The sequence below is a fragment of the Neoarius graeffei genome, chromosome 9 (assembly GCF_027579695.1).
Source record: "Neoarius graeffei isolate fNeoGra1 chromosome 9, fNeoGra1.pri, whole genome shotgun sequence".
Classification (NCBI taxonomy): domain Eukaryota; kingdom Metazoa; phylum Chordata; class Actinopteri; order Siluriformes; family Ariidae; genus Neoarius; species Neoarius graeffei.
The window spans coordinates 87051821-87067762 of record NC_083577.1 but is presented as its reverse complement, the minus strand read 5'-3'; the positions used below and the strand labels follow the sequence as shown (position 1 = coordinate 87067762).

The following is a 15942-nucleotide window of genomic DNA, read 5'->3' as shown; positions in this document are numbered from 1 at the left end:
GTGGTCAGACGAATCAAAATTTGAAGCTCTTTATGGAAATCAGGGACGCCGTGTCATTCGGACTAAAGAGGAGAAGGACGACCCAAGTTGTTATCAGCGCTCAGTTCAGAAGCCTGCATCTTTGATGGTATGGGGTTGCATTAGTGCGTGTGGCATGGGCAGCTTACACATCTGGAAAGACACCATCAATGCTGAAAGGTATATCCAGGTTCTAGAGCAACATATGCTCCCATCCAGACGACGTCTCTTTCAGGGAAGACCTTGCATTTTCCAACATGACAATGCCAAACCACATACTGCATCAATTACAGCATCATGGCTGAGTAGAAGAAGGGTCCGGGTACTGAACTGGCCAGCCTGCAGTCCAGATCTTTCACCCATAGAAAACATTTAGCGCATCATAAAACGCAAGATACGACAAAAAAGACCTAAGACAGTTGAGCAACTAGAATCCTACATTCGACAAGAATGGGTTAACATTCCTCTCCCTAAACTTGAGCAACTTGTCTCCTCAGTCCCCAGACGTTTACAGACTGTTGTAAAGAGAAAAGGGGATGTCTCACAGTGGTAAACATGGCCTTGTCCCAACTTTTTTGAGATGTGTTGTTGTCATGAAATTTAAAATCGCCTAATTTTTCTCTTTAAATGATACATTTTCTCAGTTTAAACATTTGATATGTCATCTATGTTCTATTCTGAATAAAATATGGTATTTTGAAACTTCCACATCATTGCATTCCGTTTTAATTTACAATTTGTACTTTGTCCCAACTTTTTTGGAATCGGGGTTGTACTTTTAGGACTTGTGTGAAAATCTGATGATGTTTTTGGTCATATTTATGCAGAAATATAGAAAATTCTAAAGGGTTCGCAAACTTTCAAGCACCACTGTGTGTGTGTGTGTGTGTGTGTGTGTGTGTGTGTGTGTGTGTGTGTGTGTGTGTGTGTGTGTTTATTTATTCTGAGCTGGGGGAGGGGTAATATTCCCAGAAAATACTTGGGAATTCTTTGAAATTAAAGTCGTAATTTTACAACAACAAAAAAAAAACAAACTTTGAAAATAATGTTTAATATTATAGAGCTGGGGAGGAACATCCCTGGGGGAAAAAACAATGTAAAGTTGGAGAAAAAAAATCAGAATTTCTGAGCTTAAAGTCATCAGTTTATGAGAAAAACTCGGATATAGTCTGAGACAGCAATCTCATGCTTTCTGACTGCAGTGCATTCTGGGAAATTTAATTGAAAATCTTTGAGTGCTTTATTATTTTATCTTGTTGATCGAGGAGGAAAGATTTCGTTTCCTGTAACTCTCGACTCAGCCGCGGCGTCTGTGGTGTGACGATGTTGATCCAAACCTGCAAAGTGAAGCGACCCGATTCTGTAAATAAATAAATAAATCGGGGGGGGGGGGGGGGGGTTTATTCTTTCTGGGGTTTTTTATTTTAATTTTTTTGTTTGTTTTGGGGTTTTTTGGGGGGAGGTTGTTTTCTGGTAAACTTGTGAATTTAATCTCAGAGAATTTCAGAGGCCTATTATTTTTCTTTGTTTGTTTGCAAATTTATGACTTTAATCTTTTAAATACTGAGGGGTTTTTTCTCAGAATATTACCCCTCCCCCAGTCTTTTTTTTTCCATGATGGGCCCTATCATATAATCGGATGTAGACATGGTCCTGATTTAATAAGATCCAAAATAGTGCACAGTCTCATAAATTGTGTATGCAGCAGGCGTGTAGTACTCGAGTCTGACTTGTGCCCTAATTTTAAGGACTCGTGACTCGGACTTGAGCACTGACAACTCGGACTCGTGCATTAACTACATTCAGACTTGTAAATTGGAGACCAGGACTCGGATTTTTTCTTTATTTTTTATAACATGCCATAATAATTTGGCATAAGATATTTATATCTACATTAATTGTTGTACTAATTTCATGTAAGAGTGTCACACCTGCGTGCCTTGGCGTGTGCATCAGATAGACTCTCGGTCGCACTTCGGACAGCACAAGTGCCAAGTGGACTCTCACACGCCGTAAACGACTCGCACCTGCACAGGATTAAGGCGCAATTAGTGCGCCGATATAAAAACTGTGAAAACGCACTTACTTTGCGAAGTATTGAGTTGTGTTGCTGATATATTGCTGAGCCTTATTTCCTTGTTTGGTTTCCTGATCCCTGATTTCCTGTTTCTCGTCTGTGATTCTGCCGAGTCTACGATAGCCTGTTTGTGCCTCGCTCGACCTATCGCCTGTTTCACTGTTTTACAATTTTGCCTGCCGTTCTGGATTGTTAACCGTCTTCACTTGTATTAATAAACACACCTTCTGCACTTACATCCGTCTCCCAACCATCTCTGACAGAATACTTCACACTCCCTGATAAAGAGAAGCACATTCACCTGTTCATACGGCATGGTCAGGAGCAAACTAATGTTAATGGCGCTTAAACAGACACCGTCACATGGTGCGGTTAGAGTCTTGTTCTCGGACTCAACTCGAAATTTTCTTGAATGACTCAGACTTGAACACTGGGGACTCAAGACTGGACTCGGACTTGAGGTTTAGTGACTCGACTACAACACTGGTATTCAGTTAGTCGACTGCTCGTGTTAATCGTTAGACTGCTCGTGAAAGATGAATTGTGTGAGTTTCGTCACAAAGTCAGCAGACGAAGTGAGATGTAAATGAGGTTGTTTGTGTGATAATTGTTCTCAATAAACACCACAAGTTCAGACTTCACAAACATTATTGCTGAATAAATGCAATAATTTGGGTAGAAAAGCTTCAAAATACGATACGAATAAAAGTGTGTAGCGTGTTTTATGTTAATGATATAAATAAAAACCTTTTCAGTCTCAGTTAAAGTGCTGCTGGTATCACATGTCCGATCATTCAGTAAATATCCAACAACACAACCTCAGATTTCATTTAGAGAAATATTCTGATTGTTTAATGAAGGTATTATTTCTTTCTCACTGATAATACTTTGTATATTCATTGTAAAAAAAAAAATCAGCTTTACTTGGTGGAAATGGGCTTTTGTGAATTTAATACAAGATCTCAAGACGGATTTATTTCCTTAAGTGACTTCCAGGTATCTACAAAACGGATAAGAAGTGATATGGAGCTCATGTATAAGACGGTTCGAGGCTGTTAATAAATCAGATCACACTTTTTTTTTCTCTCTCTCTCCAAAGACCTTCAGGACCAGAGTAGGTCTACTGCAGCAATCAACAAGAATTTAACACCTCATCTCATCTCATTATCTGTAGCCGCTTTATCCTGTTCTACAGGGTCGCAGGCGAGCTGGATCCTATCCCAGCTGACTACGGGCGAAAGGCGGGGTACACCCTGGACAAGTCGCCAGGTCATCACAGGGCTGACACAGAGACACAGACAACCATTCACACTCACATTCACACCTACGGTCAATTGAGGCTACATCCACACGACAACGGCAACGAGATGTTATTTAAAAAAATATCGCGTCCACATGGGCAACGATCAGTAAAATATCAGGTCCATATGGCAATGCAACGCTTGCTGAAAATGATGCAATACACATGCCACACCTCTAGGTGCGCTGTAAGACGGTCCCTTCGGAGACACCAGAACAATAGAAGAAGTAAGGACGCATGCGCTTAAACTATTATGCGCGAGACTTCATATTAGCCACAAAGTCAGAAAAATCTGTTCGTAAAATTACATTATAATGACCAAATACAATGAAAAGTATTTTTCCAGTCTCACCTGTGAAAGGTAATCCCATGTGATCTCGTTTGGACAGTAAACCTGTTGGTACAGTTAAACGCAGCACATGAATGAGGCATCTTTATTCTCCGCTTTGACCTATCCAATATGGCGGCGAGGATGACGTATGATTCTACGCGGAAGGCGGCGTCTTTAATGGTCCGGAATAAATTGAATGCTACACGTTGATGGATTAATTTGTTGTTCTACGCCCTTTTTGAGGAATGTATTGTAGGACTTAAACCAACATCTGAAGAGGTGAGATCGCTCCTTTTTTTCCCTATTTTTGCTGGCGGGATTGACTCTGCCCTAAGGGCTACTCTCTCTCTCTCACTTTGCACCATTACACAATAAATATTCACAGTGAAAATATTTTGTAAGCACGTTTCATGAACCAAGTTAAAGGATTTGTTGACAACTCGCTTCGAGTTCGTTACACTTCTACCCGGCGTGAAGCACTGACAGTCATGTGGTTGTGCCGTCATCGTAAACAAATCCGTTCTACTCATCCAGACAACTTCGCAACGGCAACGTTGCCAGATCTTTCCACTCTGGAACCCGTTCTCAAAAGATTGCGTTTTGGGGCACCCAAAACGCCGGTGCCGTGTGGACGCCAGGCCGAAACGATAAACAATTGTATTGGATTCACCTGAATCCGTTGCCGTGTGGACAGGGCCTTAGAGTCACCAGTTAACCTAACCTGCATGTCTTTGGACTGTGGGGGAAACCGGAGCACCCGGAGGAAACCCACGTGGACAACATGCAAACTCCGCACAGAAAGGCCCTCGCCGGCCACGGGGCTCGAACCCAGACCTTCTTGCTGTGAGGCGACAGTGCTAACCACTACACCACCGTGCCGCCAGAATTTAACACAATTTAAAAATATAAATAAACACCACAGCAACATCAGATACGCAGAGCTTTACATTTCAGTGTGTCTGTGTGTGTGTGTGTGTGTGTGGGGCGGGGGTCTCAATACCCCACTGCAGGAGAGGATTCAACCCCAATGGGGCTTTTATCTAAACGTGAATAGAGAGTGTAGCTGATGAAGACGTTCTCTCGGAGTGTGTGTGTGTGTGTGTGTGTGTACTGTATGTGGTACTAAATTACACCATTATACACTAACACAAAACAGACACAACTACAAAAATCATACCATTGTTTCCAACATATTATCCATGATTTATTATTACTGGGTTTTTGTTGACCTGTGCAGGTTTTTGCAGTTCCATGAGTCCTTGTGTTTATCACTAATTTGTCCTTTCTACAGCATCTTCCACTTATTATTATAGTATTAAAGCTGTACTGCCTTTCAGATTTTTCAGCTGTAGGTCATAAAAAGAATTTTCCCAACACCTAATTATTTTTGTTTAGTGACTGAAAGCTACTGAATTCGAATCACAGACTTCCAATTTTATTAGTTTTTTTTTAAACAGAACAATTAATGAATTTATCTCCATGTGGCTCTAAATTCTCTGCTATTTTTTCCTGCTTCACCATGACCCAATTCAAGATCCTACGTCATGCATCCCGTGGTGGGCTTTCCCCGTTCACGCAAGGCATTGTGGGATACAAATTTGAAACAGGAGAGAAAAATGGAGGATGTGAGTGTGTGAAAGAAATGTGAAAGACCGACTACAGTAATGGAAAGAAAGCGAGAAGAAAAGACGTTATGTTATATACGAAGGAAAGGAAACGCAGGTCCAAACTAATAAATATGGGCGCTCAGCGAGCACCTCGGTGTGATCAGCTGTTCGTTTAGCGACAGAATGATGGAACTGTCAGTGCACGCTCAAAGGGAAACCTGTAGATGGCAGTAATGCAACACTGTGGATGCCAGCTGCTGTAAAACCCAAAAGAAGAAGAAGAAGGTAAACCTGCGCATGCGCACACGGACTTCCTCTGTCTGCTTGACTGCGCCAAGCGAGCGATTTCATGCACATTATTTGCTTTAATCCCCTCAAATTAAATAACTTCCCAGCCACAGAATGGCCTGATATTTTGTGAGATATTACAGAAATAAACAGATATCACAATCACCACATTTCAGACGGAACTAAATTTCACCGATTTTATGAAATCAAAAGGCCGTCTAGCTTTTAATACACCAATATTATTAGTCCAGTTTACATTATATAAGATTAAAAATGAATTAAAAATGGCATCTATTCAGCAAGAGTGCACATCTGAGTGAACAACCAAAAACTGATCAAACACCAATATGACATTTTATTTCATTCGTTTATATTCATGAATAATTGATGTAAAATTGAGAGAGATGATTTTTTATTGAACACCATGTCTGGTCCCTCCAACAGTAACACTCCAGAAGCACTTCCTCTCTGTGTGTTATCACCCCAACTGCCCTCCGTAAATAATTTAAACAAATTCAGTAACTATTTATGAATTAAAACCATGCTTAATAATAAGCTTTTTAAACATCAAAAAAAGCACATAAAGCACATCTCACATCATTTAACATTTTAATAATAACTAAATTAATTGTCTAATTTCATTAATTACTCAATGTTCCCTCATCCATCCTGGGAATCTTACTCACTGACCATCATGTCACTTTATACAGACTTTAATGGAATCATTATATTCATTATACTTGAATCATGTATTGTCGCTGGAACAGTCCTGAAATAACTAAATTACCATAATGTGTTTAATTTCTTAACAAACCATTAGCAGACGTGTGTAAGCGTCTGCTTCTTCTTTTTTTAACATCTACCGGTACGTAGTAAACTTGGACTTGTGAATGAGGTTATAACAGGTTTTATTCTATCCCCATTCACTGGATATGAGCAATTGTGCGCTCTGATTGGCTTCTCTACTACGAGGATATCAGCTCATATACTGTGAGTAGAGAAAAACAAAATAGCGGAGCGTGTTGCTGAATCAACCGAGGACAAAATAAAAACTCTACTCCAAAACAAAACCACAAAATATTTAAAAAAGCAACAAAATATGGAATGAAAATATTTGATGGTAAGAACGTATATTTTTTAAAAAAAATTCATAAGAAGAAACCTTTATTATTTGTCACATGCCAAGCACAGTGAAATTCATCCTCTGCATTTAACTCATCTGAAGCAGTGAACACACACCCAGAGCAGCCACACCAGAGCGCCCGGGGAGCAGCCAGGGGTTCGGTCCCTTGCTCAAGGGCACCTCAGCCCAAGGCCACCCCATGTCAACCTAACCTGCATGTCTTTGGACTGTGGGGGAAACCGGAGCACCCGGAGGAAACCCACACGGACACGGGGAGAACATGCAAACTCCACACAGAAAGGCCCTCGCCGGCCCCGGGGCTCGAACCCGGACCTTCTTGCTGTGAGGCGACAGTGCTAACCACTACACCACCGTGCCGCCCACAGTATTAATAAACTTATTGTTATTATTATGCCATTTTCCACAAATTGCTCCTGTCATTTCGCCAGTTTGTTTACATTCTAAGCGGAAATTATTTTGTCGGACGTTTTATAAAAAGTTTGTATTTATCAAATTTGCAAAAAAACAAAAATAAAATGCTCTGTTTCTCAAAATCCAGTGAATGTGGCTCGAATAAAACAGTTATTCCACTCAATCTTGTCATACATGGCTTATAGACAACTTGGTGCTACGCGCCTCGTCAGCTATCAGCTCATGCACGACTCAATTTCGTCGAATAACTGTTTAAAAATTTCTGTTTTCCATTGAGAGTACACTGTGCACATTTTGGCTGCCGCTTCTCACCAGAGCTTTTTATTTTATGTTTCTCCCCCTTTGTTTTTCTTTTTGTGTTTGTATAGTTTGTTTTTTGTTTGAATGTTTTGTCCGCCGGTTGTGGTGTAGCTCCGGACCCAGTTTTGGGTGTCGGTTCCTTTCAGGCCTTGGTCCGCCATGTGTGATGCCTGTGCTCCTCGCTATGGACTGCAGTGAACTCGTTGCTTTTTAACATCAGGGTTGTCCAGTGCTCTGTGCTTGCTTTGTGGATCCGTGGCACGGTGTTCTGAGTGATGTGCCGCGGTGGCGCCGCGGTGGTGAGACTTACCTCCATGCACTTTTTGGTGGAACTGTGGGTAGCTACGCCATTGGAATTACATCCTGATCTTTTGGTGGACTTGTTACCTTGCCACCTGGTGGGACGGCGAGGTATTGTGATCACCCTGTGTGTGTGTGTGTGTGTGTGTGTGTGTGTGTGTGTGTGTGTGTGTGTGTGTGTGTGTGTGTGTTTGTCCCACCCCAGATTTTCACTCAGAACTCAGCAACGACTGGATGGATTGACATGAACTTTGTTGGACTGATGTACCATGATCATAGGAACCCATTCAATTAATTATGTTGTGGCGCGAAGAAAAAAGAAGAGAAAGAAAAAAAGAGTACTTTCACACACACACACACACACACATATATATATATATATATATATTTTTTTTTTTCTGAGCAATTATGCTTTATGAGAAAAGAACGAACCAGGATTTGTAATGATCTGTTTAATAATACTAGCGCCGCACAGCCTGTCTTTAATGATGCCCTTGAAAATTGATAAAGCAATGTATCGTAACCCTATAAAAATGATATTCAATTGGAGTAATGGAAGAAGCAAATAAGAAAATAGTGCATGAATATAATCTGAATGACCCCCTTCTAGCCAAGAGGAAGTTATCGTTACGCCATGGTGGGCGAGGTCTGCTATCTCTGATTGCCTTGGGGATTTTTTTGTAATTGTAAAACGACCTTGGTTGTGAGAAAGGTGCTATATAAATTGAAATTATTATTATCAGCTATTGTAGTTTGCTGAGGTGAATTAACACTGTTGTCGACTTGGTGGTTATTTAACCTTCATCCTACCAGCCAATTTTACATACACAAACTACCAGGCGGGGTCCGTATGGACCCCAGGAGGGAATACCTTGAAATCAATGCAGTAAGAACCAATTCAATGCAGCAAACAGACATAACTTTATTGAAGAACAAAATCTGGCATACCTGTTTGTCTCACGAACTACAGTACAATATCAATCATCTCAGGTGTCATATACAAAAGAAAGACCTCTTCAATACTTGCACATTCAGCTTCATTAGTGGCACCAGGTCGGTTCCTAATGAAGTCTTGAGCCTGTCGACGTCCACCTGGAGGAGGTGCCTGTTGCCATACAGTCCCATTTCTTCCTTGTAGCACACCTTGCTGGTTATTCTGTTAGTCTTGATCCAATGGATGAGCAACTTGAGCAGGTTCATCACCTGGATGTTCCCCTTCAGCATCCCCTTGTGGCTGGGCTTGTCCCCTACCTCGCCCTTGCCCTCTACCACAGCCACGGCCTCTACCGCGGCCTCTACCACACCCTCGGCCTCTTCCAGGGCCTCTGTTTGGAGCAGCTGCAGCACCATGGTTCCCTATTTCTTCTGGATTTTGATCAATGGGTCTGTTTTTATCTGTATGTACTTGCTGCTGAACTACTACTTCAGTGTCACTTAGATCTGAGGCTTCAGAGATGTGATCTGCCTCGGATCCCGATAAGTCACTAAATTCACTGTCCTCAGAGTCATTGTTTGTGTTCAGAATCTGCCTTAAGGCCTCTGCTGCTGTGTATCTAGCTTGTCTTTGTCTGTTAGCCATTATGAATCTGAAACAACCAAAAAGAAGTTAACTTTCAGTGTGCTATTCAATTATAAAATGAAAGACAGATAAATTTTACTCTGGGGTCCGGTTGGACCCCAGTAACACATTAGTTATACCTTCACAATGCAAAAAGCTGATCTTCCGGTGCTTTAGTGTTTTAATTAAGACATAAATTCCGACAAATTCATAAAACGGTGAGGCAGTATGTCACATATTTTTAAAATGGCAAACAAATATATAGGTGTGGGGTCCAGATGGACCCCATTTGGTAGGATGAAGGTTAACAATTATCCCCTTCAGGCTCAGTGAATATTGGTGAATAATAACAGTGATTAAGTCAAAATCGAGGTTATTATTCACCAATATTCACTGAGCCTGAAGCGGACAACTGTTTTCATATAAATCTCATCTCATTATCTGTAGCTGCTTTATCCTGTTCTACAGGGTCGCAGGCAAGCTGGATCCTATCCCAGCTGACTACGGGGGAAAGGCGGGGTACACCCTGGACAAGTCGCCAGGTCATCACAGGGCTGACACATAGACACAGACAACCATTCACACTCACATTCACACCTACGCTCAATTTAGAGTCACCAGTTAACCTAACCTGCATGTCTTTGGACTGTGGGGGAAACCGGAGCACCCGGAGGAAACCCACGCGGACACGGGGAGAACATGCAAACTCCGCACAGAAAGGCCCTCGCCGGCCCCGGGGCTCGAACCCGGACCTTCTTGCTGTGAGGCGACAGCGCTAACCACTACACCACCGTGCCGCCCTCATATAAATCCACAGGTGATTATTTTAAAACAATCGTATTAAAAATAATTTATTTCAAACTTTAAAAGCAGTATGTAAATGTAATAACGGTGCGGCGCAGACTTGAGTCGTTTATCAACACTGAGTCACATAAAATACTTTGTTTTGAAATCGATAAAATAATTCATAGTTCCACCTTCCCTTTGAATAGTTTTAGACCAAACTTCAGAGCATCTTTAGTGCTTTAAGAAACTGCATTTTCTTTCAACATTTGTTTTTTTTTCCTCCCTTACGGTGACGAAGCGACTGGGCGCCATTTTGCCAAGTCGCTCGAGGTGATTATCGAGAAATCGTCTGAATTTCTCGACCAATCAGCGCACGCAATTTTCTATAATCACCTGCGTATTATACTAAATAACACTATTAATCACAGATTTCCTGCTAGCAGAAATTGTATTATTGTAACAGCAGCGACTGGACAGATGAGCTTCAGTCTCACAAGCTCCGCCCACAGACTACAGAGTGTCTGCTTATACATTTTATTGTATCTTAAAGGTTCCGATCTGATTGGTTCTCTGTGTTCATGTCTGTTCCTGTCTTCAAGGAAAACAAACTTTGTAATCCTGTGACACAAAAGCTTTTTTGTGCAACGTGACAGGACAAACACTAAACTACACTACACCACTAGTGGGCGGCACAGTGGTGTAGTGGTTAGCATGATCGCCTCACAGCAAGACGGTCCGGGTTCGAGCCCCGTGGCCGGTGAGGGCCTTTCTGTGTGGAGTTTGCATGTTCTCCCCGTGTCTGCGTGGGTTTCCTCCGGGTGCTCCGGTTTCCCCCACAGTCCAAAGACATGTGGTTAGGTTAATATGGGACGGCCTTGGGCTGAGGTGGCCTTGAGCGAGGCACCGAACTCCCAACTGCTCCCCGGGTGCTGTTAGCATGGCTGCCCACTGCTCTGGGTGTGTGTGTGTGTGTGTGTGTGTGCTCATTGCTCGAGTATGTGTGTGTTCACTGCGTCAGATGGGTTAAATGCAGAGAGAAATTTCACAAGTGTGTGATGAATAAAGTTGTGCTTTCTTCTGCTTTTTCTTCTTTCCACTAGGGGGAGCTGAAATGCTCTGTTAGAGTCAAAATCAACGTAAAATGAAATTAAAAGCCTTCTGCATTATTGTTAACATTCTTTTTAAAAGATATAATTGTATGTTGAATTTAGAGGACTTAAAGAGTGACTTATAGTGCAGTAAGTACGGTACTCAGGGTACTCATGAGTGCGACGTGAACGCCGATAAACTAACAGCTTTATGGTTTCTCTCTTTCCCTCGGTCTGCTCATCGCACTGCTGATACGGACGTGGACGAAGGCTCAGGTTAGTAGCACTCATTCTCTTTCTGCTCTTCTCTCCTCCTTCATTCTCTCCATCCCTCCATCACTGTGTTGACGTGGTTGGTCTGTTGCCTGAAGAAGTGGAGCTAACGCTCGTTCTGATGGACAGACAGAGAAAAGATGAACAAATGGATAGCTGGAGAAGGAAAGAGAAATAAAAGATGAGTGTTCTTGGATCATTAAGCGGCGGAGCTGAAACAGGATTATTCCTTTTCATTTCTTTAGCTTATCGTATGCTCCTGGAAAATGAAGAGTACTTAATTATTTCAGTTGTCCTTATGAGGAACCTTTAAAGGTTCTATGTAGACCCCTATGGCAGTGTTTGTCTTATTTGGATGCGAAGAACCCTTAATTATATCATTTCATTTAGCAAAGGAGTCTTGAAGAACTTGTTTTTTCGAAGAAGGTAGTGATTAGCATACAGCTCCTGGCTTTCATTCCACAATAGCTGATATTCATCAATATTTGCTAAACTGTTCAGATCCATAAACCCAACTTTATCACGCAGCTAGCAACCGAGCTAACATTATGTTAGCTATTTAATTAAACTACTAGCCAGCTTGTGTTTAATTAAATAGCCAGCTAATGGACAGCTAACATTCTGCTAACTACAACCCCAATTCCAAAAAAGTTGGGACAGGGGCAATAAGAGGCTGGAAAAGTTAAAGGTACAAAAAAGGAACAGCTGGAGGACCAAATTGCAACTCATTAGGTCAATTGGCAATAGGTCATTAACATGACTGGGTATAAAAAGAGCATCTTGGAGTGGCAGCGGCTCTCAGAAGTAAAGATGGGAAGAGGATCACCAATCCCCCTAATTCTGCGCCGACAAATAGTGGAGCAATATCAGAAAGGAGTTCGACAGTGTAAAATTGCAAAGAGTTTGAACATATCATCATCTACAGTGCATAATATCATCAAAAGATTCAGAGAATCTGGAAGAATCTCTGTGCATAAGGGTCAAGGCCGGAAAACCATACTGGGTGCCCGTGATCTTCGGGCCCTTAGACGGCACTGCATCACATACAGGCATGCTTCTGTATTGGAAATCACAAAATGGGCTCAGGAATATTTCCAGAGAACATTATCTGTGAACACAATTCACCGTGCCATCCGCCGTTGCCAGCTAAAACTCTATAGTTCAAAGAAGAAGCCGTATCTAAACACGATCCAGAAGCGCAGACGTCTTCTCTGGGCCAAGGCTCATTTAAAATGGACTGTGGCAAAGTGGAAAACTGTTCTGTGGTCAGACGAATCAAAATTTGAAGTTCTTTATGGAAATCAGGGACGCCGTGTCATTCGGACTAAAGAGGAGAAGGACGACCCGAGTTGTTATCAGCGCTCAGTTCAGAAGCCTGCATCTCTGATGGTATGGGGTTGCATTAGTGCGTGTGGCATGGGCAGCTTACACATCTGGAAAGACACCATCAATGCTGAAAGGTATATCCAGGTTCTAGAGCAACATATGCTCCCATCCAGACGACGTCTCTTTCAGGGAAGACCTTGCATTTTCCAACATGACAATGCCAAACCACATACTGCATCAATTACAGCATCATGGCTGCGTAGAAGAAGGGTCCGGGTACTGAACTGGCCAGCCTGCAGTCCAGATCTTTCACCCATAGAAAACATTTGGCGCATCATAAAACGGAAGATACGACAAAAAAGACCTAAGACAGTTGAGCAACTAGAATCCTACATTAAACAAGAATGGGTTAACATTCCTATCCCTAAACTTGAGCAACTTGTCTCCTCAGTCCCCAGACGTTTACAGACTGTTGTAAAGAGAAAAGGGGATGTCTCACAGTGGGAAACATGGCCTTGTCCCAACTTTTTTGAGATGTGTTGTTGTCATGAAATTTAAAATCACCTAATTTTTCTCTTTAAATGATACATTTTCTCAGTTTAAACATTTGATATGTCATCTATGTTCTATTCTGAATAAAATATGGAATTTTGAAACTTCCACATCATTGCATTCCGTTTTAATTTATAATTTGTACTTTGTCCCAACTTTTTTGGAATCGGGGTTGTATTACATTGTGATTACATCTGTGATTTCAAGCTAATCAACACATAAATATGAAGAAAAGCTAGTGATGTCACATGATCATGTGATCGGCCAATAAGATTTATGCTCCACCCTTCTTGATCTAAGAGGAAATGAATAAGTGAAAGAAGGGTTAGAAATAAAGAAATCAGAAATAAAGAGTGTTGGATGGACAAAGATGTAGAGATGTAAGAAGAGAAATGAACGGATGGGAGGGACGAGTGAAGGGAAGAAGAGTGAGATGGCAGAAAAGATGTAGAAAGTGTAGGAGAGATGAGAGAGAAACGAGAGAGAGACAGAAATGGAAGACTATTGGGAGGAAAGAAGGGGAAAGAAAGAGTGAGAGAAGGAGATGGAATGAATGGAAGAAGGGAAAGGGTTAGATTAAGCTTGTGATCTAGTAAGAAAGGGAAAAAATGAAACACTAGAGGAAGGAAAAAAGACAAGAATGAATAGATAGAGCAACAGAGAGAAAGATGACTGGGTAAGGTGGAAAGACAGAAAAGAGATGTGACGAGAATAACAAAAGGAAAGAGAGCTGGATGGGATAGAGGGAGATGAAGTGAGAACTGAAAGTAGTGATGGAGAGAAAGAAAAGATTGAGGTGAAGCAAAAACAGGAAGTGCGACAAAAAGAAGAAAAGACAGGGGAAAGAAGTAGAGAGAAAGAGAGATGAAGAAAGACGGATGAGGCAAAGAGAGACAGAGGGATAGACAAAGTTAAAAGGATGATTAGATAATGGAAAATACTAGTAGATAGAGGAATGAAGTGAAATGGGAAAGGAGAGAAAAAAATGATAAGGAGAAAGAAAAGATCAGGTTCATAAAAGAAGGTGCGAGCAAGAGGGACAGAACAAAACGGGAGGAAAGATGAATGGATACAATGGAAAAGGAGATGGAGTGAGAGAAGGAGAAAGCAAAGTGGGAGACAGACGAAGGGAAATGACGAAGGGACACAGAAGATTAGAAGGATTGAGGGATGGAGAGAAAGAGAGCAGAGATGCCTTATTTAAAGCTGAGTGATGGAGAGAACTCGTCTTCCTCTGTCTGCTGCTCATTTATTTATTCTGTCGTTCTTCTGTGCTCATGGAGACGAGTGTTTCTTTAACGCAGCATGTGATCACTGTGTTTAAATCAGCCTCAACAGAATCGTTACTGTGTTAAACACTCGCTTCCACTCGTTCGCTCATCACACACTCATCTCTTACACATCCTCTTTAAAAGATTATTAGGACCCCGAAATGTTCACGGGGAGAGAGAGAGAAAGAGAGAGAACAAAACAGAAGAACAGAGAGAGAGAGAGAGAGAGAACAAAACAGAACAGAGAGAGAGAGAGAACAAAACAGAACAGAGAGAGAACAAAACAGAAGAACAGAGAGAGAACAGAACAGAGAGAGAGAAAAAAACAGAAAAACAGAGAGAACAAAACAGAACAGAGAGAGAACAAAATAGAAGAACAGAGAGAGAACAAAACACAAAACAGAACAGAGAGAGAGAGAGAAACAGAAGAACATCGAGAGAGAACAAAACAGAAAAACAGAGAGAGAGAACAAAACAGAACAGAGAGAGAACAAAACAGAAAAACAGAGAGAGAGAGAGAGAGAACAAAACAGAAAAACAGAGAGAGAGAGAGAGAACAAAACAGAAAAACAGAGAGAGAACAAAACAGAAAAACAGAGAGAGAGAGAGAACAAAACAGAAAAACAGAGAGAGAGAGAACAAAACAGAACAGAGAGAGAGAGAACAAAACAGAAAACCAGAGAGAGAGAGAGAACAAAACAGAGAGAGAGAACAAAACAGAAAAACAGAGAGAGAGAGAGAGAGAGAGAGAGAGAGAGAGAGAACAAAACAGAAAAACAGAGAGAGAGAGAACAAAACAGAAAAACAGAGAGAGAGAGAACAAAACAGAAAAACAGAGAGAGAGAACAAAACAGAACAGAGAGAGAGAGAACAAAACAGAAGAACAGAGAGAGAACAAAACAGAAGAGAGAGAGAGAACAAAACACAAAACAGAAGAACAGAGAGAGAGAACGCAAAACAGAAGAACAGAGAGAGAGAACGCAAAACAGAAGAACAGAGAGAGAACAAAACAAAAGAACACGGAGAGAGAAAAAACAAGAACAGAGAGAGAGAGAGATGGAAACAGAAGAAAATGAAGACAGAAAAGATGGAAAGAGTGAGAGAGGAAAATACATTAAACAACAAGAGAAATGAGAATAAAGAGGAAAAGAAAGAGGGGAGTGAAGGCAGTGAAAGAGAAATGAGACGAGATGCGAAAAAAGTAGAACAGAATGGAGAAAGAGGGATGAGTCACTTTCACTTCTTTTGTGTATCACTCTTTCATCTCAGTGGAGAAGTAAAGAATGATGAACAGATTGAGGACAGATGGAGA

General features: G+C 41.4%; 1 protein-coding gene across 1 annotated transcript in view; it reads left to right on the top strand.

The window, feature by feature from the left end:
* Positions 1-15942, top strand: part of thsd7ba (thrombospondin, type I, domain containing 7Ba) — a 480459-nt gene that overhangs the window by 366908 nt on the left and 97609 nt on the right. Inside the window, exon 16 of the mRNA XM_060930603.1 lies at positions 11479-11484. Within this exon, the coding sequence (XP_060786586.1) occupies positions 11479-11484 (6 nt within the window). The remainder of the gene's footprint in view (positions 1-11478; positions 11485-15942) is intronic.